Source organism: Petaurus breviceps, unplaced genomic scaffold (assembly GCF_028583685.1).
Source record: "Petaurus breviceps papuanus isolate PSGF00001 unplaced genomic scaffold, PetGlider_PUasm1.0 90792, whole genome shotgun sequence".
Lineage (NCBI taxonomy): Eukaryota > Metazoa > Chordata > Mammalia > Diprotodontia > Petauridae > Petaurus > Petaurus breviceps.
The window spans coordinates 9,919,688-9,943,549 of NW_027187347.1; the positions used below are offsets into that span (position 1 = coordinate 9,919,688).

The following is a 23,862-nucleotide window of genomic DNA, read 5'->3' on the forward strand; positions in this document are numbered from 1 at the left end:
GGGTCTATCACAGTGTGGTAACTCACCCTGAATGATGACAGGTGTATGAAATATTGAGCCTGGTAAATAAAAGTATGGGTCCCAATAACTGCCTTGAGAAACTATTAGGTTGGTGATCAAACACAGATAGCTCTTGGTAGCTGATGAGTAGGTATATGATAACAGGATGCTGAAGGGTATTTACTATGACTTTGATATGGTTCCTTGGGTATTTAAATGAAGATTCTGTTCATGTTATCCAATATCCATTTTCATGACCTTATAAGGGTAGAAATTTTTACTGACTTGAAAAATCACAAACCAAAAGTAGCTTTCTAAATTCTGCTTTGCCAGCAGATCTCATGAAATTTATGTGGCATATTGATCCTTCCACAATGTTTCCAAAAGACGGAACCACTGATTTGAAGATAGAAGGGCTACTGGTGGTCATTTAATCCAACCACCATCCCAAGGTCACAAAAGTAGTGAATTACTGAGACAATATTTAAACCCACTGTCCCCTGACTCCAAAATCAATATTCCTTCCAGTATATCTTGTTTGATCCTGTTTGGGGGGAGGTAGGGTGGAATTGAGGTGACTAAAGGAGATTTATAGATGAATCAGAAGGAACAGTCAATGGTGAAAGCAATCAGCCCTGAGAAAATAAGGTGGGAAAGTAGATAGAAGCATTGGATTTATACTCCAGAAAACCTAAGGTTCAAGTCCCACCTCAGACACTTACTAGATGTGTGACCTAACTTCTCTCAGTTTCTACTTCCACATCTGTAAAATGGGGATAATAATAGCACTTACCTCACCAGAATGTTTGTGAGAGTCCAATGACTTTACATGTAAAGTACTTAGAAAAACCTTAAAGTGCTATGTAAATGCAAATTATTGTGATTGTTATTTAATATGTTTAAGAGAAGCCCACATGGCTTTGTTGGAGACACCCAAGGGAACCCAGGGGGACAGCAAGCAAAGTTACTAGAGGAAGGCACCAACTCCCCCTCACATTGAAGCCCTTGATAAGGTCAGGGAACTATAAAATGTTGAGGTTTAAGGTTTAGGGGTTCTCAAGACCCCAAAATACCAACACGCCGGGCCTGCCAAATAAATTTGACTCAAGTCTTCTCTCACCAAAGAAAAATAAAGTTTATTAAAGATTCTCCATAATGCGTAGACTCTTAAGGAGCCTTGGTATCTGTGACACATTGAACAAGAAGGCCAGAATCATCTGACACAGAGTGAGTCTGCTCTAGGTAATTATCAGCTCCCTCATGGAGGCAAGATGGATCTTATATACAAAGATACTGTGGGAGGGTTCTAGGGGTGGTCTGGAGGAGGAGTTTGGGGAGGGTTTTCAGGAGGTGTCAAATGAGGTCAGATTCCAGTAAGGAGAGATTAAGGGTGAGAAGTAGCTGGAGGCTGCCTGGAGATGACAAACAGTGGAGGGCTAGGCTAGTTTAAGGGTAACAGATTTGGGTATAGATATTTTGATAGGATCTGGGGTGGAAAGTAGGTAGACTATGGAGGGCTAGGTTAGGCTAGGCTAACAGAGATTGGGCCAAGATATAATGAAAGGTTTATGGCCTCAGGCAAATGCCTCATGTGGGAACATTCAAGGAGAGCTCAGAGGAGTTCCCAGAGCCTGAACCTCATCATTTCCCCCTCAAACAAATGGGACCCAAGTTCCTTTGAGGTAAAGGGCAAAGGTCTCAGCTTCCAAAAGTGCTTCCTGCTGGCAAGGGGTGTAGAGCTGTCCCTGCCTCTCCGGGTCTCATTCAAAGGGGTCAGGCTTCACATTCAAGGGGTCAGACTCCAGAACATGGCTAATGCCAGGTCCAGTGGGCTGGAGAACTTGGATTCAGTCGGAGATTGGCATATAGCCTGAGTGGGCATCTGGAGGTCGATGGCTTGAACCCTGGAGGAGACAGACCTGGCAAGGAGGTTAAGCAAACAAAGACCAAACAGGCACAAAAAGGTAGAGAAAAGACAATTTCCCTGCTACAAAAGACAATTTTCCTGGTTGGATTTAAAGATGACTATGGCAAGGCCAAAACACTGTCAAGATATCCCCTTCCTTTCCAAATTGCTCCATGGACATATGGAGCTCCATGGAAAGCAATAACAGCCAGAGTCTAATAGTTTTCAAAAACAGGCAACAACTCCCAAAGCCTGTCCTCTCCTTTCATCATCATAGAGAGTGAAAGGTTTTTATAGATTGGGTAAAGCTAATATTGGAGTGGTGGTCAGTTTAGTTTTCAAAGTGTCAAAAGCTTTCACCTACTCTGGGCCCCACTTTAGACAAAATGAGTCAGGGCCTTGAGTACTAATTAATGGTTGCAGTTCCTCCCAGGCCTTGGGCTTAATTGGATACAGACCATGATGGGGGGGCACTTTAGGATCTAGGAGTCAAACAAATGCTGGGATGGTAGAAGTAGCTCACCTAGGAATTCCCTGATCCCAAACAATTGGCTCAACTATCTCCCACACTTTCAGGGGAAAATAGGGACATCTGGGAGGCTTAGCTAGAGAAAATTGGCTTCCCAATTTCACCATCAGGCCCCTTCCCAACTGACACCTTTAATGCTGGATGAGGAGGGGTCAGCACACAACCAAGGATGTTGCCTGGGAGTTTTGAGCATGATGACCTTTGGGCTACAACAATATATAAGAGTCCACAATGGTCTTTCAGTAGGCTGATCCTAAGACTTAGCACCAAGCTTTCAATAGGACTTCTAGGGTCAGTTCAGGAAGCTCTTGGATCAGAGCCACTCCAGGAATTTTATAAGGAGAGGAGGGCTTCTACTCAATGAGCTCTGATTGATTTCTCACCCCTGAGGTTACAGGCAGAGAGACATCAAGCAGCTAGGAACCTGGAATTTTCCACTCTAAAATAAAAAATTCTAGAAATGGGAAGGTGGGGGGGATGATGGTCCCAGAGAAGGAGTGGGACAGAAAGGAGATCAAACAAGGTAGGAAAATGAATTGGGAATAAGACATAGCTTGTTGGAATGAGAAATGTTAGAAAAACATACTGAAAAATCAGTGTTCGTCCAGATTATAACATACTTATTGGAAGGAGAGACTGAGGTATACATTAGCATACATTAGAAGTCAGCCCTGCTAAATTTCAGTCTGAGCAAAAAAAAAAATGAAGGTTTTAACAGAAAGATCTAAGAGATGGACAGCTCAAATTACATACTCCCCTCCTATATTGTATGATCTAGCCCACCTGGCCTTTCAGTTCCTCACACATAATATTCCGTCTCATCTCTGCCTTTGAAAGCATGAGCTGCCCTCATGCCAGAAAGGTACACCTTCTGATGGGTGGGCCCTGGAACCCTTCCTCTTCCCCCACTTCCAACACACACACACTTTGAACTTCCCGCAATGCCCTGTCTCATCCCAGTATAATCCTCTCAACTGTCCATGCCTTCTGGCTTTGACCCTGCCCAATCTTCAGTTCTCTGTTACCTCTAAGGAAGTCATCCAAAGCTACGGGCCACTCCTAGACCACATCCAGATCTTCCCCCCCTAAGTCTTTCTGTATAAAAGTTCATCTCGTGCCCCATTAAATTGCTCAGATTCCTTAAGAGTCTGGCTCGCTTGGCAATACAAGTCACAAATAATGCTGGTTCTTAAAAGTTCCACCCACTTCTATTGGTGAAACAATTTCAAGGCAGGACCCATGCCTTTTGCCCTTGAATTTCAGGGTTCTCTGCCCCCCTGGACCACAATACTTCCTCATTCATGCCTTGAAGAATTTTTCTCTTCCTTTGAGACAAAGCTCTAACACCACCATCTATGGAAAGCCTTTTCTAATGTTGTGCAGAGAATCAACGAGCCAAAACCTGGGCATAATTTAATATAAATTTAATGTGGATTTTAATGAGGGCCTGGCTGTCCCAAATGTAGACTCAAATCAGACAGCCTGAACAGGGGCAGAGCCAGAGTATTTAAAGACAAAAACCACAAAGTAATGGTCAGATCTATACACGAGCAGGAAGTTACAAAAACAGAGGAATGCAATTGGTTAATACTTAATTTAGGACCTTGTATGGAATATGGTTAGGTTTCAATTTCCCAGAACAAGATGGTGACTATGCCTTGGGAAGTTTCCCAGAAATATGCCTTGGGTAGGTATCCTCTTGGCTCAGGATGGTGAGATTTTACTTCCATAAAGAAGGGAGCACAAAATGGTGGGGACGAGACAAGGTGGAGGGTAACTCTGGGTTGGGTACAACTCTAACCCCATCGATTTCTAGTGTCCTTTCTCAAACTACCTCCTGTCTGATAAATTTTCATTTACTTGTAATTATTTTATATATGCATTATACACATCCCTGTGGCCTCTGCCCTTATAATGTAAGATCTGTTCACTAAATTAAATCTGTATCCCCAGCACCCAGCCCAGTGCTTAGGACAGAGCTGGCATTTAATAAGTCCTTATTGATTGATAGATTGAGAAATCAAACCAATAGACACTATTCCTTTGAAGAGCTATTGATATAAGAGACCAGAAGTCAGAGTTTCTGACTTGTTTGTAATTCTCTCTTTCCAGAAAAGGAAAACCATACCTGGAATCTTCAGCGAACAAAGAACCTTAAAGTGACGATTGTTCCTTCCATTAAAGGTCAGTTCTGCCTCTGGGGAATGGCACCAAAGTCCTGCCTTAGGAGACACAGTATTAATTTCAGTTCCACCTTTTCCTTTTCGCAGCCCAGTTCCACCTTTTCTCAGCTGGGATGCCAAGTACATGACAGAATTATAGATCAAAAGAATGGTGGGGTTTTTTTGTTTTGGTTTTGCAATTCATTTTAGTTCAATATGAGATTGATTAAGCACATGCTAATAGCTGAGCCTCAGTTGCCTTGTACTGTTTCTTCCAAAGGAAAGGAGCAAGAATTGTGCAGTTGTTTATGGTAATTCCAGACCCAGTTTCCCACAGAAAGAGTCCCTGATGAAGACAATGACCTTGGTTATGATGTCTGTGTATGAGCTCAAGGAACTTTGTGTCTCCTAACAGAAATCACTGTTGGACTTGTGAATGGAAATAATACCCTAGGCAAAATGGATACTAGTCCTTAAAGTGTTAAAACTTTCTGACTAGAAAGTATTTCCCATTCCCCTTTCCCTCCCCAAACCTGACTAATTTTTTTTTTCCTTCAGAATCTGTTTATGTGAAGGCCATATTACTCAGCTTCCTTATATTCTTCTCCTTCTACCTGGGGTCTCTGCTTGTTGCTTTTGTACACTATGTCAGGTAAGTAAAGAACTTCAGTAAAAGTCTCTACTGAAACTTCTAGTGTAGTTTATGGAACTCCAAATCAATCTGTGAATGGCCTGGAAATAATTCTCTCTGAAGGGAAGGAAGGTCATCCACCTGGGACCTTGTTCTTTTTCAAGACCTTAGAATTGTCACCATAAGTCAGAATATAGAAAATCTGAAATTCTTCCTAGCATAAAGAATTCAAATAAGTTCTACTCTGAGGTGTCATCATGCATGGAGGTAACCCTGGATTCTTCAAAATCATGCCAGCAGAGCCATGCTGCAGAGATTTCAAGTACGGTCATACCAGAAGACTGCCTCTACTCACAAAGACAAAGTCAGTTAAATATGGAGAGACTCCTCACCAGTAGACTAGTTGCTTGGTACTAATTTTTTGGACTATGGCAACCCATAAAGCTGACCAAATTATCAATCTGTTGATATAATGACAGAAATTAATACCAAATGTACGAAAGAATGGCACTTCCTTAAATGTTCCTTATAATATCAGAATTTCAATAAGATCCTTACATTCCTACTCTTAAGGTATTTACTCTTGATTGGGTTGAACTGAACTATATATACCCAAGTCTTCCCCCACCCAGGGAATTTGCTTTGTGGGGAGCCCAGTTCAAACTGGATCTCAACTTCTAGTATCTTTGCCTCCTTCCATTGGGATTCATGGCATGAAAGGCAAAGCAGCCAGAAAGAAGTGGTTTTTCTTGCCCAGATTGCCAAGGGTCACTGGGGTCTCAAGGTCAGATCTTGCTACCTCATAACTCTCTCTTCCCCCTCTCTTAAAGCTATAAAAGCTTTTTCTTGGGCCTCTGGTTGGGAAATCCACTGTACATCCCCCAGGGTGGCATGTTTGCTACCCTGTACTGTCTATTAAAGAAACTTTACTCCTCAGCTCATGGTTTTGATTTATTTCAGGACTTGACAAAGTAAAGAAAAATACAAAATAACTCATTCTTGTGGGGCCTCCTTTCACTTGTGCGGTGACTGTGGCAAAGGCAGAAGAGAGGATGAAAAAAAATAATGTTTTTAGACTGTAAACATTAGCTCAATTGTTGATACTCTAAATATAGAATATAGTGAGGGAATGTACTGCAGAGGAAACTGAATCCTGTCATTCTTGATCTTCTTGTGAAACCAAAATACTAAAGGAAGTTATTGCAAAATTGAAATTTTATTTACACATTCTCCCTGGAGAAGCAAATAAAGGAATTGGCAAAGTTGATTTGATCATGTACCCAAAAGCAAGAGCAAACATCATTCATGGGACTCTTGTCAGTTCAGATCACAGTGCTCACACACTTATATACACACACATATATGTGTGTATATAGGTGTATATATGTATGTGCATGTGTATATATACATATGTGTGTATGTGTGTGTGTGTGTATATATATATATATATATCAAAAAGACCACCGTGAAGATAACTGCAGCTTATCCATCATCAGCTGTTGCAGAGGATGAGAAAGTGGAATAATTCTTCAAAGACTATAGGATTATGAATTTAGAAGTGACCTTAGTGACCACTGAGTCTAACCCCACCATTTTAGATGAAGAAACCAAGAATGGATTAGATGAATGACCTGCTTGGGTCACACAGTGTTCAAGGTAGAATCTGAACCCAGGTCTTCCTGATTCCAAGTCTAGTGCCCTAATCACTGCACTCTACCAATAAAGCCCACAGTAAGACCCTCCAAATTAAATCACCACATACTTTAATACTTGCTGGCTTCCAACAGAAAATAAAAATTTAAAAAACAAACAAACCTGGCAGCTTTAATGCAAAGGTGGGCATGGTGGAAGTTGGCATAAAAAAAGTGTTGGAAAATGTGGCTCAGGAGTAAGAAATAAGAAAGGCAAAAGACACGTAGACTTTACAGAAGCTTCCTGCTTATTTATCATGAATCTTCAAGAAGAAAAATAATTGGTGTTAGACTTGGCAAGTACCAAATAAAATAAATTATATTTTAATGGACAGGAAATAACTAATTACTGTCATGAAATCACTTCTGCTTTAGCTCTCAGCTCTATCAGTATCATGAAGATGACTAACTTGTTAAAGCCAAGGTCAAAATAAATATCAGGCTGGAAGACAGAAGAGCAATGAAAAGACATAGTATGCTACTGAGGTGACACCAAACGAAAGGATAAAAGAGCGTGTATCAATACAGCCTGTTATCATGTTCTAAGGAAGTCCAACTGGTGCATGAAAGACCACAATGAGGAGAAAAAAGAGCCCAGGCTACTCTCCATCTCCCTGATCTCAATCAACCTCTCAGTCTCCTTGCCAAGAGATATGGCAGCAAAGAGCACCATCCATTTTTAGCAAGAGTTCTGAACCTCTTTTTTTTTTTTAAATCATGGACAACTTTGGCCATCTGGTGAGGCCTGTTGACTCCTTTTCAGAGTAATGTTTTCAAATGTATAAAATAAAATATATAGGGTTACAAAGGAAACCAATGATACTGAAATACATTCATCAAAATACTTTTTAGCAAGTCCATGAACCACAGGTTAAGAACCTCTGAATTAGATCACAAATTTGTACATGAGAATGGTTGAAGAGAATGAGCCATAGCAATACACACACACATACATGCACATACACACATATGCATGTATGCACATACATGTGCGGGTGTGTGCATATACATACATGCACGCGCATATACACACGTGAATGCATGCATGTGCAAAAAATAGTGGATAAAACAAGTTTGCATTGCTTTCTGACATTAGTTCCCCCCCACCCATTGTCCCAAGGTGACTTAGGGACAAAATTACCAAATGCTGAAAAATGGAAGAGGTCTATAAAGATTTCCATAACAAGCCATTTTACCTAGCAATGACATTTGAATTGTCATTAATATTTCTCATGCATGATATGTGTCTATAGTATTGCTCCAGCACCAATATAATTTTCAGGGCATTGAGGGGTTGATTCTAAAGACATTTGAAACAGGAGAGGATATCAAACACTTGGGGAAAAAAATCACAGAATTTATTACCACCAAAAAAATAAAGTTGACCAAGATGATATCAATAACTGTTGCTCATATACCTTTATCTCATCTCTATAAGATCTTTAGGAAATTAATCTGCACATACATCAGGAGCATCCTTAATAATGATGGAAGAATGGAATGTACAGGCCTTTGCAAAAGATTTTCTATAGCAGATCACATCTGACAGTCACAGAATTGACTGAAAGGAATAGAAAATACAAGTTCAATTGGGTGTATTATTTGTGACTATCAAAAAGCATCTGATTCAGCATAAAAAAAAATATTGCCTTAAAGGTTCTCCTATAATGATGTCTCCCAAGCACATCCCCAAATCACAGAAGATTCTTTGAAAAGTGTGGTTGCTCTGATAATAATAATCATAATAATAAACATTTATATAGCATTTACTATGTTTTAGACATTACATTTAGCACTTGACAATTATTATCTTTAGTTGATCCTCACAACAACCCTGGAAGGTAGGTGCTATTATCCCCATTTTACAGATGAGGAAACTGAGGCAAACAGGCCTTAAGTGACTTGCCCAGAGTCAGGATTTGAACTCAGGTCTTCCTGATTCCTGACCTGGCACTCTATCCACTCTGCCCCCCTGTAGATAAACTTGAGTATTTGCGTGTGTTTGTGTGTGTGTGTGTGTGTGTGTGTGTTTATGTTGGCCTACAGAATCAAATGCTGAATCAAATGCTCATATATCATATATATGAATGTATGTGTATACACACACATATATAATACAGGAGAGAGAGACAGATACAGACGCAGAAAGACAGAGAAAACACACACACACAGAAGAAAGTGTATAGGCACATAGCTTTGTAGTTGAGGTTTTCTTGATCACTTTTTTTGGAACCAGTAAAGTCTGAGATTTTTTTCCCATGCCTCTGCTATCTCCCCCTTCTTTAGATACCTTGTAAATATATCCCCCAGCTTGGTTCTACTTTCTCTGTCTCTCTGTCTTTGTTTCTGTCTCTCTCTAGTTCAATATAGATATATGTGTATACACGCACACATAATATCTGTATGTATACGCACACATAATATCTGTATATATACACACACACACACTTTCTTACCTTTGTTCTTCTTAGTGACATCTCTATGTTCTCTGTAAGCTCCTCAAGAACTGTGATATTTGAATCCATGAGTGGGGATTCCATGATTCTTGATGGAGAAGACTTAATGATTTTTGCAAATCTTTTCCATTTTTCTTCCATTTGTGGCCTTCTTTCTGTTTCATCCTAGAGTGCTCCTGGGATGTCTTTGCTTAGTTGGATATGTTGCCAGGTTTTCTTTAAACTGGTTCTGCCATAATCATCCATCATCTTTCTTCATAATATTTTATAAATGAGTTTATATTCCTATTCCTTTTTACCTTTGGCAGCCATCTTTCTCTGGTGAGTAAGTCAAATGTTTGCTGACTAAGGTGATTTCTGGGCTCTTTTGGTCTCCTTGTTGTAGCAATTTTACTTGTACTAATTTACATTAGTTTAGCTTCTGGATGAAATTGAACCATTGTTGATAACACTCATGTTGTCCATTTCCCATTTCCTATTTTCAGTAGTTTGTTTAAATAATTTATATCTAAATCTTCTTAATTATATACATTTCTATTCTTGATCACAAATTTTGATCTTGTACATAGTAGATGCTTTAAAAGTGCTTCTTGGAATTTGATATTGAACTGCTAAAGGATGCTTATTGTCCTATGCTATTCAGTTAATAGACCATTATTGTCCTATGTTATTCAATCAATGGTGCAACTGGTCCTTCAATATGTATATTTTAGACACATTCTGAAGATGGAAAAGAATCTAGATTAAAACTTAGCAGGCTAGGGGTGGCCAGGTAGCACAGTGAGTAAGAGCACCGGCCCTAGAGTCGGAATGACCTGGGATCGAATCCGGGCTCAGACACTTAGCACCCACCCAGAAACACCTGGCCATGTAACCTTGAGCAAGTTACTTAACCCCAATTGCTTAGGGGTGGCCAGGTGGCTCAGCAAGTAAGAGCACCGGCCCCGGTGTCAGGATGACCTGGGATCGAATCTGGGCTCTTTTACTTAGCACCACACCCAGAAATAACTGGCCGTGTAACCTTGAGCAAGTTACTTAATCCCGATTGCTTTAAAAAACAAAACTTAACAGGCTAAGGCTATCAATCTGGTTTGCCTTTGGGAAATTATACACTCCTTTTAATGATCTCGAGCTTTTCACTGAAACAAAATCCCTTCTATTAGAAAATCTGTATTTTTTCTAGTGATGATGTATAGTTGCAAGTCATAGAATAAATACCATAGTCTCTGAAGAATTAGAGTTCCAGATCACCCAAAGGACCATCAGAAGGACATTGTGCATATGAATAAAAATATAACGCATTACCAATGAAGAATTGTACAAGAAAGATAAATCGGGGGGAAAGTGGGACTTTTTTCAAATAACAAGTCAAGTAACAAGAGTAAGAGGTAACTGATTAATAGCCTGTGCTCCTTTGGTATTCACATGATGTGAAGAAGTCCAAAGAAAGCCCCATCAGGTGATGGGTAGATTCCCAGCAGGAGAATTACCAGGAGGCATGGGCAAGAGTCACCCTGGAGCAGACATCTTGAATGGCTTGTGAATTGTATCACTGGAGGGAAAACGTCCATTGATGAGATCACAGGTCCATCTAAATATCATTTTTTAAAAATCAGAGCATCAAGAAGAGCAGAAAAAAACAATAAAACTGAAGCTTAAATAGATCATGAGGAACAACAGCCGCACAAATTATTTCTAATGGTCTCCTCGTTCTGTTTACCTAAATGTTATAGAACCAGAATCCCATTGAAAGCCCCATAAGCAGTGGGGAAGAATGTAGCAAGGGAAGAACCATTTCTTTTAAAGCCACAGGCATTTTCTCTTCCTGAAATTCTGGAAAAGAAGCTAGAATTTCTTGTAACTCATCCCACTATACCTGAAGCTTGAATTTTCAAAGAGAAGACTGGGATCTTTGTACTTTGCATATATGCCCTCTCAGAAGAACTGCAAAAGAGCAGCAGAGAACTTCATGATAAGCAAATGATATTTCTCCCAAAAAGAAAGAGATATAAACAGTTCTATGACTGATGGACTGGGCTAGCCCACTGTTGACCCAAAGTTAGTGTCTGCCTATGTGATAAGGTTTAAGAGGTACCTTAAAGTACCTTGCCTCAAAATATCCCAATTCATTAATCTGGTAGGGTGTCTTTGGGCATAATTTTGAATGCCTTCAAAGGAAGTCCCTGGATAAATGAAACTTTGGGAAAAAAAAAACAAAACACTTTTCAGATCAGAAGTCAGTAGACCTGGGTTCCAGCCCCAGCTCCAATGCTGTGTAGTCTTGGGCAAATCAATTAAATTTGGGGGTCCTAGGTTTCCTTATCAGAAAAATGGGAGGTGTTATCCCTGTCTTACTTGCCTCACAGAGTTGTCTTGAAGATCAAATGAAAAAAATGGACATGAAAGCTGTATATATGTATGGGGGAAATCGTTGCCATTATCATTGTCATTCTGATAATGGCCACTGGGAAGAAGTAACATGTTAGCCCAATATTATATCAGCTATATGAATTAATCAGATCAGTAGAAAAAAAGAAGACTCCTGAGGGGCTAGTGACTTTTAAAGAGATGGAAAGGGAAAGTCTAGATTGTGTTGCTAAATGGGTTTTTTTTTTAACTTTTATTTAGTATTTTATTTTTCCCCAGTTACATGCAAAAACTATTTTGGGTTGCTATATCTTAGGAACTCTGAGCAAACTGTGTGAGGGCACAGTGTGAGGACTATGAATATGTGCAGGGAAATCACAAAAGAAGCAAAGAGGATGCCAAGGATAAACCTGGCCTGCTTCACAGTTTCATCTTGGATGTGTGCCTTGTCAGATTCTCAAGAGAAATTCCACGATCCTAGATGTAAGAAAGTTCTGGTCTGAAGATTTTCACTTAAAATGGATATGATTTCCATTCATTGGTAACATCCTTACAGGAAGACAAAAACTAACATTACTACTATGTGAAAATCCATTGGTTGGTATTGAACCTACTGAGGAGCGTAATTTTTTAAACTGTGTTGTAGGGCCCTGTACTGAACCATCAAGGTGCCAGATTTTTACTGCAGTTAAATGCACAAGCAGAGATCTTTGCCAAATACAGACAAACTGAAAATAGAAATCTGGAGACATAAGGCCTATTGGCAATCTAGATAGGAAAATAGAATGAGGAAAAAAGGGTAACAGGAGGAAAATTCTTGCTTCATTGCACCAAATAGAAACAGTGCAAAGTTTTCTAAAGTCAATTTATTCCTCTAGGTCTAATAACATTTGCTCAGTAGGTCTTTATTTACAACCCATGGTTCTCGTAGCAGAAGTTATGATGTCAGAGTAAAATATACATATGCATGTGTGTGTGTTGCAGGGGGGAGAGTTTATAAAATCTTTACATTATATAGATTCCTTTCTATATAGACACATAGAAAGATGTAAAGGCATACACATAGGTATGCTTTTATGTATATTATGTATATATACATTCTATATCAACATGTATATATATATTTACACATATCTATCTATCTATCTATCTATCTATCTATCTATCTATTTAAATGCTCTCTACCCTGAAGATATTTATAACCACCAAATCCCTTTGTGAAGTACTAAGAAACTTTTTCCTATGCCTTAACCTGGTTACCATTTTCTTTTGTGGGCTATAGAATCACAGAATCGCAGAGACAGAAAGACTTCAAAGGCTGTCTTCCAACTTTATGAGCCCATAAACTAGCTGAATGGTTTTTAGACTTTTTGGTTTCAAGACCCCTTTACAATCTTAAAAATTGTTGAGGACCCTCCAAAGAGCTTTTGCTTCTATGGGGTTTTGTCTATCATGATTTTCTGTATTAGCAATGAAAACACCTACCTTATTATGAAAAGTTTTGACTTCATGAACCCCACAATGAGTCTCAATGACCCCCATAGGTTTCTGGGCTGTACTTTAAGGACTGCTGATCTCATTGAAGTAGTCTAGCCATGTCTTCTCAAAATGTTCTATACCCATTTTCCCCTAAGATTACTTTGGTGCAACCACACCTATTAGATTACCAAGGTGTGTTGATAGCTGAGTTGTTTCTTTCTTCAATACATCAGAGTTCTGTGATTTTACCACGAGAGTACACTTTGACTTAGTAGACAGTCATGGTGAGTTGCTGTGGCCAAAAATTTTATATCCAGCATCCAACCTTCCAATGCCAAATTTCTTTGAAATTAAGTTGATTGACTTTCAGACAATAAGTGGGCAATACTACCCCAAGGGGCACTGGAACAATAGGGAGGGTGCAATTGTACATTTAATCTGAGACTTCTTTCCTAGTTTGTAAGATTTCCAGGGGGGTACTGAGTAAATGTTTTGTTTTTTTAAAAGGTGGTGGTAGGCCAAATAAGTTTGGGGACCTTGTAGCAGTAATACACTGGCATACCCAGGATGGCTGCTAGCATAGGTTCTTAGATCTGCTTTATTGGAAAGATAATTGTTTAAGGGGTCAACAATCTTTTTTAATTACATTCACTAATTTAGGAGAAAAGTCAGCACCCTGAACTTCAGAGAAAATGCAAGCAGAGAAATAAAGACCAACAGACAGGGCTCTGACTGCCTGAATCAACTATATACTTTACATACATCCCTGGATCAAGAGAGCCTTTACATCTGAGCAGTTGGGGAGCTCTGAACATATGATAATTCATTATCTTGACCAGGGAAACACAAGATCTTTCTCACAAGCTAACCCCCAAAGCAAAATACCAACTCAGAATACATATACACTTCTCAGAGCCAGGAGGCATTACAACCCTCTGACTCAGTGCATAATTAGAAATTAGCAAAAGGTGTGAAAGCCTTCCTACAAGCAAGCTTCCCTTAATAGGCTCTACTGAGAGGCCTATTAATGGGCCTGGACATCTAAAATCCCATTAACATTACAAACTTCTACAATAGACTCACATTCAGTAACCAGCCCTTTGCTTAAAGCTTTTTTTGGTTGGTAGAACCTACAAGAGTTTACAATCCTTTTGCATACTAAGGGGGAAGGGAATAAGCATTTTTATAGCACCTATGTCCTAAGCGGTTTACAAATCTTATGTCATTTGATCCTCCTGACAACCTGTGAGGTATATGCAATTATTACCCTCAATTTTGAGTCGAGGAAACTGAGGTATACAGAGATTAAGTGACTCATCCAGGATCACACAGCTAGTAAGTCTCTGAGGTTGTATCTGAACGTAGGTCTCCCTGACTCCAATCTTAGCTCTCTCTGCTACTGTACCACCCAACTGCCATTATAAACCCAAGATTAACTTCATGACACATAACACATACCACATCATAGTAGGATTTAATTGAAATATACTATTTCCTTAATGTGGGGTGGGGGTGGGAAGGGATAATGAAATAAGCATCCAGGACAACAGCTGATTCAGCCGTTCAGATCACAGAATCTCAGCATTGTAACAGCCATCAGAACTCTAATTAATCTACTAATCAAACCTACATCTGAAAAAAAAAAAACCTCTTGGTCACCAAGTGGCCATCCAGCTTTTTTTTTTTTGAAGATTTGGGGAGAATAGGAGCTTGCTTTCTACCCTGGCAGCCCGTTTCATTTTGGCACAGCTGTTTACTTGTTAGGAAACTGTGCTTCAGTCTTCATCGCAACAGCTTGCACCCATTGCTCCTCATCCCTCTTACACATAGAAATACTTACAATTACATTCTCCCCTAAATCTTCTCTGCTTCAGGTTTAACATCCCTAGTTTCTTCAAACAGTTATTGCAAAATCCGATTTTGAGGCCTTTTGCCGTCTTGGACACCCATCTCTGGACTCTCTGCTTTATCCATTGTCCTTACAAAAAAAGTCCATCCATTCCAGCATGAAGTATTGGGAAGAGCATCAGGTCAGAATGAGAGCATCTGGATTCAAATCCCTGCTTTGCTATTGGCTACCTATATGACCTTGGGCTCCCACTGTCTGTGCTTCTCTGTAAAATAAGGGCGTCTTCCTGGCAGACCTCCAAGATCCCTTCCTGCTCTAAATCTAAATTATCCTAATGTGATGGGATCCTCAAATGCCTTATCCCAAAGCAGATTAAGATATATGGCCCTGTCTGTGGCTCGTTTTCTTTTTTAATCTATTTTTTTTTCCTTTTGCTCAGTTGGTCACCTAAGCATTGTGATAATAAACAGTTCACATTTGCACAGTGATTTAACTTCTTCAGAATGCTCATTAAGACAGGCAGGTATTCTAGTTCTCACAGAGATCACGGACAGATAAAACAAATCTAAACTCCTTCCAGAAAAGATTTCCATCTGTTAATGTGCTGTAACTGAATAAACACGTTAGTGCCAAGGAGCAAACCAGGCATGGGGATTTGGAAGTCTCATGAAATTAATTAATGACATAAAGTGAATTAATTAATTTCCTTTTAATACCTTTGAAGATGAAAGAAGATGGGATAAATACTAAGTATCATTATTACTCTGGATGCTTATCACAATATTTGGAAGACTGGTAGCATAAACAGAGCGGGCTAGACAAGATCTTTTGGAGATCAGTAAGGAATACAGTTAGTTCTCCTTAGCCATAAGCACGGTTATTTTAAACAATTGCACACATTCAGTGAGAAGTTCTTAGATTCACTTTGGTTTGAATACCCCATCTACTGTTTACTATTTGTGTGAGCCTGGGACAAGTCACAACCTCTGGGACTCTCAGTTTCCTCACTTGTAAAATGAAGATAGTAATAGCCAAAGTTATGCTGTTCAGTTGTATACCACTCTTCGTGGCCTCATTTGGGGTTTTCTTGGTGAATATACTGGAATGGTTTGCTATTTCCTTCTCCAGATCATTTTACAGATGAAGCAAATGGTTAAGTGACTTGCCCAGGGTTGCACAGCTGCTAAGTGTCTGAGGCCAGACTTGAACTCAGGAAGATGAGTCTTCCTGACTTCAGGCCTGGCTCTCTATCCACTGTGCCACCTCACTGCCCAATGGCCATAGTACCCACCTCACAGAGTTGTTGTATGGCTCAAATGAGATAATGTAAGGTATTTTGCAAACTTTAAATCACTATATATGTCAATTATTATTATTGCCAACAAACTTGTCATGAATTTGAGTTTTCCCAGAATCTTCACTAGAATTAGATGTAAATATCAGTGTATTGATTGATACCCACTAACCTCCTCAACACTGCTGATTGTACCAAACAAACATAGGGAGGAATTCTTGATAATGGTGAAATTCTGTGGTTTTCTCAGTCCTTAAAAATGTTTGTTTGTATCTCTTTGCAGATTCCGGGGGAAATCCATAGATGGGAGATATGATTCAAGCGATGGTAAGAAGAAACTTTGATTAAATGAAGCTTCTGTTGAAATTAGAATGATAGTAAATATTTTATCAGCAACCTCTGCTCAGAGAAAAGGGGGAAAATGATAAATAGCTCATGCTTTCTTACCTCTCTAGCTTTGACAAACTCCAAACCTTCCTCTGGGCAATCCCACAAGGTAGTTCGACATGGTAGAATACTTTCTGAGGTAACCAAAGTTAATAGGAATTATAGAGCCTACCTTGCTTAGATTTATATTCTCAATAATATGCCGATTATTGAGACACTAGACACATTAGGAAAGGGGGTTCTATGGTAGAGTGGAAAACGTGCTGGCCTTGGAATTAGAGGATTTGGATTCAGATCCCACCTCTGATACAGCTTGTGTGACCTTCACCAACTCAGTAACCTCAGTTTCCTCATTTGTAAGAGGAGGGAGTTGGACTAGATGGCCTCTCAGGTCCTTTCCAGTTCTAGGTCTTTGAACTGTGAACTAACCATGAATTTTTGCTTATAAGTGTGACATATATAGAAGAAACCACAGAAATCATGAGTGACCAGAGATTATGCCATCACCAGAGGAGCAGAATGTACTGTACTTGTTCTTAGTAAGAGACACACTCAATGACCAGTGTATAGTTATGCAGAGTTCAGTCTGGGCAAAAGCCACCTTAATTCTACTTTGAAGTTTTCTTTAACTAAAAATAATAATCATTAACTAAAAATATCTAAAGGATTTGACGTAGACCAAGAGCACTGTCCTAGAAAACAGCATCAATACTGAGGTATAAAACAATTATTTACTCACCCTATGTGTAAACAGAACACAAGAGCTATCAAAATAAACAAGTAGAGAAAATGACCTACTTCCCAGAGCTTGAATTTGACAAGTAAGGGTATAGTGGTCTTACCTGGGTTTTTTGGGGCAAACATAAAACTTCTGAAGCCTAAACTCTTCCAAGCTGCTGATCTAGGGGGCAGCATCAAGGACAGGTAGGTGGTAGTTACAGGAAGATATCTACCTTTCTTTTGACACCATCATTGATTTCCTCTGCTTACTTCCCCTAGAATTTTGAGTCCTCATTTTTCATGTGTTTTATTGATTTTTTTTTTAAAGCAATTGGGGTTAAGTAACTTGCTCAAGGTTACACAGCCAGTTATTTCTGGGTGTGGTGCTAAGTATCTGAGCCCTGATTCAATCCCAGGTCATCCTGACTCTGGGGCCGGGGCTCTTACTTCACTAAGCCACCTGGCCACCCCTGTTTTATTGATTTTTTATATTATTGATTCCTTTATCTCACTTGGTTCTTCCTTCAGTTTCAGATCCTTCTCCCTTTACAGAGTGTATGTTTTATCCTTTAGAATATAAGCTCCTTGAGGGCAGAGAAATTATATGCAGAGCCTGGTACTCACTAAGTAGGGTTGTTTAGGATTTTTCAAGTCAACACAACAGATCTAAGCTGATAGAGAAAATTTATTTTATTTTTTAATGTGTTTTAAATGCAAATCAGTAAAATGTTGCTTAATAGAATTTTGAGTGTGGCTAGATCTTAATATATTTAGGAACAAGGGTCAAAAATGGATTCTTCTTCAGTGGAAACTAGATAACCATGGTGATGTTTTAAAAGGTATTCCCATTCAGTTATGTTTTACCTATAGGTCCCTTCTTCCCCTGAGATTCTCTTCCTTAGTGTCTAACCTGATAAGTAATTCTCCTTCCCTCTTCTCCTACACCTACCATATATCATCAAAGAAAAACTTGGAAAGTGGGTGGAACTGGTTAACTTAAGCTTGATCATTCATTGAATTTGGGGTCTGTTAGTCATTTCTGCTCTGCAAATTAGCCGAGTGGTAGACCTATCCCTCCAAAAAAGGAAACAAGTCCTTTGTGAGCTTAAAAAGGGAGTAAAATCTTTGTAATAGAAAGAGACAAGGAATCCATTTTTTGACCATTAGAAGTTGGTGCAATGAAGGCAGGCTCTAAGAAAAGGTAGTTTACTGTAGCCGCCATGTCCCATTTTTAAGCCATGTGGCCACCGAGAAGACCAGGCTGAAATAGTGTCTTAGAGTAATGATCAAAGCTCTCCCTTGTTAAAGTAAAGCAAATATGACTTAGTTAAACTGAACTGATAGAATGGATTATGGGGCAAGGGTAGTACTCCCAGAGCCCAGAGAAAGCTTTAGGAAAGGGATGAAGGAAATGTCTGTAAGATGGCCTGATATCTTGAAATAAAATTTGGTGGGGGAGGGGGAGAGGGGTAGTAAGGGGTGTAGTGGTATCAAGGACCAGCATAGGACCTCATGGTTCAAGTAAATCTAGATCAGAAATGTAGTATAACTTTAGGCTGGTGCACAGTGGATAGAATACCAAAACTGTAGTCGGGAGGTCTGAGTTCAAATTTAACCTCAGAGACTTACTAGCTGTGTGACCCTGGGCAAGTCACTTAACCCTGTTTGTATTTCCTCATTTGTAAAATGAACTTGAGAAAGAAATGGCAAACCATGCCAGTATCTTTGCCAAGAAAACCCCAAATGGGGTCACAAAGAGTGGCACAGGACTGAAATGACTGAACAACAGCTGAGAATAACAAAACAAACTTGGGGTCCGGACCATAGATGGGAAAAAATTTAAGGAGCAGGTTCAGGGTGAGACTGAAAATCCTGTAATACTTGGCCAGAATTTCAAATGAAATTAATCTAAATCTAGTTAGAGGGGATTCTTTTTCAAATTCAGGTCCAACTATATGACCTCTGAGGTCCCTCTTAATTCTGAGTAACCTGGTCCAGCTTCTACCATCTCACTCCAGAGAGGAATAAGAAAGAAAAGAAATGGGACTGTGTGCTTTAACCTATGACAGTCAAACCAACAGTGGCTAAACTTACTGAGTTATGATAAGCAACCTGTATTCTATAAACTCTTTAGTTTATGTGTTTCTATTTTCTTCCTTCCACCCCACCCCCACTCAATCTAATAAGGCTGAAAATTAATTAATTAATTAAGGTTGAAAAACCCCTACCCACTTGATTGATTTAAGTGAAAAATGCATTTTCTCATACCTCAGTCAAGTTATGTATGGGGCTCAGTGTACCCCTAGAGAGGAGGAAGTTGGGAACATTGGGAGCTCCAAAAGAGGTAGAGAACCCAGGACTGATAGTGATGGTGAAAGGCATTCCTTCCTATAAGCACTAACCTGTCATGAATTACTATCTTTGACTGAAGTGCTGTCTATGGCACAGCTTCTTTTACATGGATGTCCCTTGCGATGAGACTAAAACCATGATTGTAACATTGGGCAGCATAGCAGTTCCTTGATTGGCCCTTCGGAGATCTCTGTATATTCTTATTTATCTTGGGTATTTTTTTTTCCTCCTGGACTCATTTTTACTACAGTGAGATAATTATAAGACAACCAGGGGCTCTAAGAAAAATTGACAGGGTCTCAGAATGACCTTTGTGATTCATAAGTTTGTTCTTCAAAGTAACACTTGTTACCTTAAATTTTTCTGCAGACCAAGAGTCTCTTTTGTCTGAATGAATGAAGAATGTATTACATATTTACTATGTGCAAAGCACTTTACTAAACACTAGAGATTCAAATAGAAAATGAAGACGGTCTCTGATCTCAAGGAAAGATGGTGGGGAAGAAGCGCCTAAAGGAAAGGGGGCTTAGAAATACAATGAAAACTACTACTTGCCAATGTGCTTACAAGTTCTCAACTGAGGTACCTACTTTGAGTTATCCTATAAAACTGATACATCCATGACCATGTAAAGCATTACATCATTATTTTCAAATATTCCAATGGATAGGACCTTTCATCAGTGTGGATATTCCTTCCAATGATACAGATTGCAGCCCACTCACACCTACCCATTCTGGATGACTCTTGTCCACATCCTCCCATTGTCCCCCTAAGGAATCCACCCAGTGTATTTGGGCCTTCCTTACTCTCTTGATGTGACAAGGATGCCAGGAGAGCACAAGGTTGTCTGTCAGTTAGCCCTTGCTCTCACCAAGCAACCAGCCCATTTTTTTCATTTATCTATTTCTTTACATGAGGATCTCTTATCCCACTTCTCCCCCATAATCCCACAATTTTGATGTCACAGTGAAATTGTGCTCACTCTGTACTCCTTCCTTGCCCTTTGTGTAGTCCTTAATTTCAGTCCTTTAGAGACATTAGCATTCCCTGACTTACTGCCATACAACAACCATGAAACAAAGAGCTTATTGAATCTTATTCAATATTTCCTGCTTCCGGATACCAGCCTTCCACCCTCTCTCTCATGCTTGCTTCACTTTGGATCAGTCGCAGTTTTCCTGCACTGAAGGCTCGCTTCTGAAGAGGGTCAGTCTTCTAGAGAGCTCAGAAGAGGCATATGCTTCACTTCATTGCCAGATAGAAGGCTCTTTGGCATTCTGTCTCAGTGCTTGTGACTTTGGGAACACAGACTTGCCCCCTTTCCTATCCCTACTTCCCAGAGTCTTCACCAGAACAGAAAAAGAGAAGTCCATTGTCCCATGGGGAAATTTCAGGGTACTAAGTTCAGAGCCCAGCCCTCAGCACAGTCCCTGGCATGTAGTAGGCACTTAATAAATGCTAGTTGATTTGACTTACAAAGTACTTGTGGACAGGCAAATTACAGGTATGTACTTTGTTATTCAATTGGCTTGACAAGGTTTAACACAATAACTAGATTTTCATAGCTACCACCAATTTCACTTAGTATTTCCCCTTCCTGATTCCATCTCCAGTGTAGGTAGAGCTTTCTCTTTCTATTAGGTCTGTTGACAACTGAAATTGTCTTGGTTTCTGTCTGGTAGAGGTGGAAGGGACCTCAGTGGACATTCCAAATAATTATCTCCTGATTTTCAAAGCACTCAGAAATCTCCCTGAAATAGTTTTTCTTTATTTTTTCTGGATTTTTTTTTACTCTTTTACAGCATATGCCAAAAGGAATTGTATCAAATACAACTGGAAAGGTAGATTAAGAGCCAGATTCTGGAAGCCCTAAAATGCCAGGCTAAGAAGTATTTATTTTATACAAGAGCAATGGGGAGCCATGGAAGATTTTTAAGTAAGAAAGTGATAACTCAGGGATTAGGGATCCAGATGTTGTAAATCTACTAATAACAGGACTATGGAAATACCAGTTTATTTGAATCGCTACTCTCCAGATGGACATATGGTAATGAAGGGTGGTTGGCTGTTTTATCTTGAAACACCAGGGAGCTATAACAGGGTGGGGAATGGAGGGTGGGGAGGTGAAGGAATCAGGGAGCTCAAATGAGAGTTTTGGTCAATAAATTTCTGAAGATCTAGTCTCCAAGAAGCAGGCTAAACTCACACTGAGTGCCTGTTATATAGATTCAGCCCCAGAAAATGCAGGTTAAGCTATACCCAGAGTATACTTCTATGTGGAACACACATGGCTTTATCTCAGATCTGGTTTCCGCAGGCCTGAGCTAGGTGTTCAGTGGGAAGCCTGTGGTGGCAGATCCCAACATAGGCATTTTAATCTGAACCAGAGGACCAGGAAGGAAAATTGTTACCTCCCTTTTGATTTGACTAGAAGGGGGCATTTAGAGTTCTCCCTAAAAACAGAAGAAAACAAGAAGGCTAGCAAGCTGGCAGTCAAGGGACAAGTTACTAAAGTAATAGTTAACAATAACAGCTAACATTTTTATAGCCCTTACTATGTGCCAGGTACTGTGCTAAGAATTTTACAGTTATTTAGTCCTCACAACAGCCCTAAGAGGTAGTGCTATTATGACCCTCATTTTACTGATGGGCACCTGAGGCAAACAGTCACACAGCCAGGGGCCAGTTTGAAGTCAGGTCTTCCTGGTTCTATTCACTGTGCTACCTGACTGCTCCAGAAGTTGTGGGACAAAGTTAAAATTAAGAGCAAACTTTAAAGATTATTTTACTAATTCAGGTCTTTGTTCAAGATTACAGTTAGAATAAGCTATCAGAGAAGGAATGAAAAATTAATGCAGAGCTATATATAGGTACATTTTGGAGTTTATTCCTTTTTTAAAAAAGAGAATTGCCCCAAAAGTATCAGCTGTTTTTTGTTATTTTATGAATATTTGACTAAATTTAGCTATTAGAATAGAGGAATCTATTTTTATGTGAACAAAATTGTACAATTTGTATGTAGGACTTGAGTTACAACAAGTATCTCAGGTCCCCAGAAAGGCCTTTCAGGTTCAGTAATAAAATGGCAAATTACTGCCCCCTGGTGACAACATACTAAAATTCTGGTGCAGTTTTTTTGGATGCAAACCAACTCCAAGGTTGAAACTGTAAAATTAAAGCCTTAATATGACAACTTCCTCATACCAACCTTGCTTTTCACTTAATTTATACATCCATGCCTTTCATGGAGTTATTTGGATTTAGCTTTGTTTCAGTCAAAAGGACAGAGCATCAGCATCCTAAAAAATACTTTTATACATATTTGATATTTCATATTTAAAGCTAGAAGCAACTGTTTCGGTTACTTCCTCATGGTACAGATACGGAAATTGAGGTCCAGAGAGAGGATATTACTTGTTCAAAGACACATTGCTAATAAACATAAGAGATACAATCCTAACCTTTCTCCTGACTCCAAATCCATCGTTCCTGCTTTTAACCCAAGGAAGGAGCTGCAATCCAATACACAAGATGATTGGAGGGGGCAGAGCTTATGTCATGCCTCTCATTCAGAATCACAAAATCTCAGAACTGGAAAGGACCTCAGAGGCCATCTGTTGTTGTTGTTCAGTTATGTCCAATTCTTTGTGACCCCATTTGGAGTTTTCTTGGCAAATATACTGGAGTGGTTTGCCATTTCCTTCTCCAGATCATTTTACAAATGAGGAAACTGAGGGAAACAAGGTTAATGACTTGCTCAGGATCACATAGCTAGAGTGTTTTTGGCTAGATTTGAATTCAGGTGCTCTTGACTCCAGACCCAGCATTCTATTCACTGAGCCACCTTGCTGTCTTACAGGGTATCTAGCCAACCCATATTTGAATAAGAATTTTCCTTTACAAAGTAAGTCTTTTTGTGGGCCCCAAGTTCTCTAATGAGGGGAAATGATCACTGATTTGGGCAACTTGTTCCATTTAAAAAAAAATTATTATAGCTTCAACATTTTCATTGATTTTATTATGAAAACAAAATAAA

At 39.4% G+C, this 23,862-nt stretch overlaps 1 protein-coding gene across 8 annotated transcripts in view; it reads left to right on the forward strand.

The window, feature by feature from the left end:
- The window catches only part of SIDT1 (SID1 transmembrane family member 1), a 171,126-nt gene that overhangs the window by 84,882 nt on the left and 62,382 nt on the right, over nucleotides 1-23,862 (forward strand). For all 8 annotated transcript variants that reach the window (XM_069069883.1, XM_069069884.1, XM_069069886.1 and 5 more), the window contains 3 exons: nucleotides 4,548-4,619; nucleotides 5,156-5,249; nucleotides 16,648-16,691. In XM_069069883.1, the coding sequence (XP_068925984.1) occupies nucleotides 4,548-4,619; nucleotides 5,156-5,249; nucleotides 16,648-16,691 (210 nt within the window). The remainder of the gene's footprint in view (nucleotides 1-4,547; nucleotides 4,620-5,155; nucleotides 5,250-16,647; nucleotides 16,692-23,862) is intronic.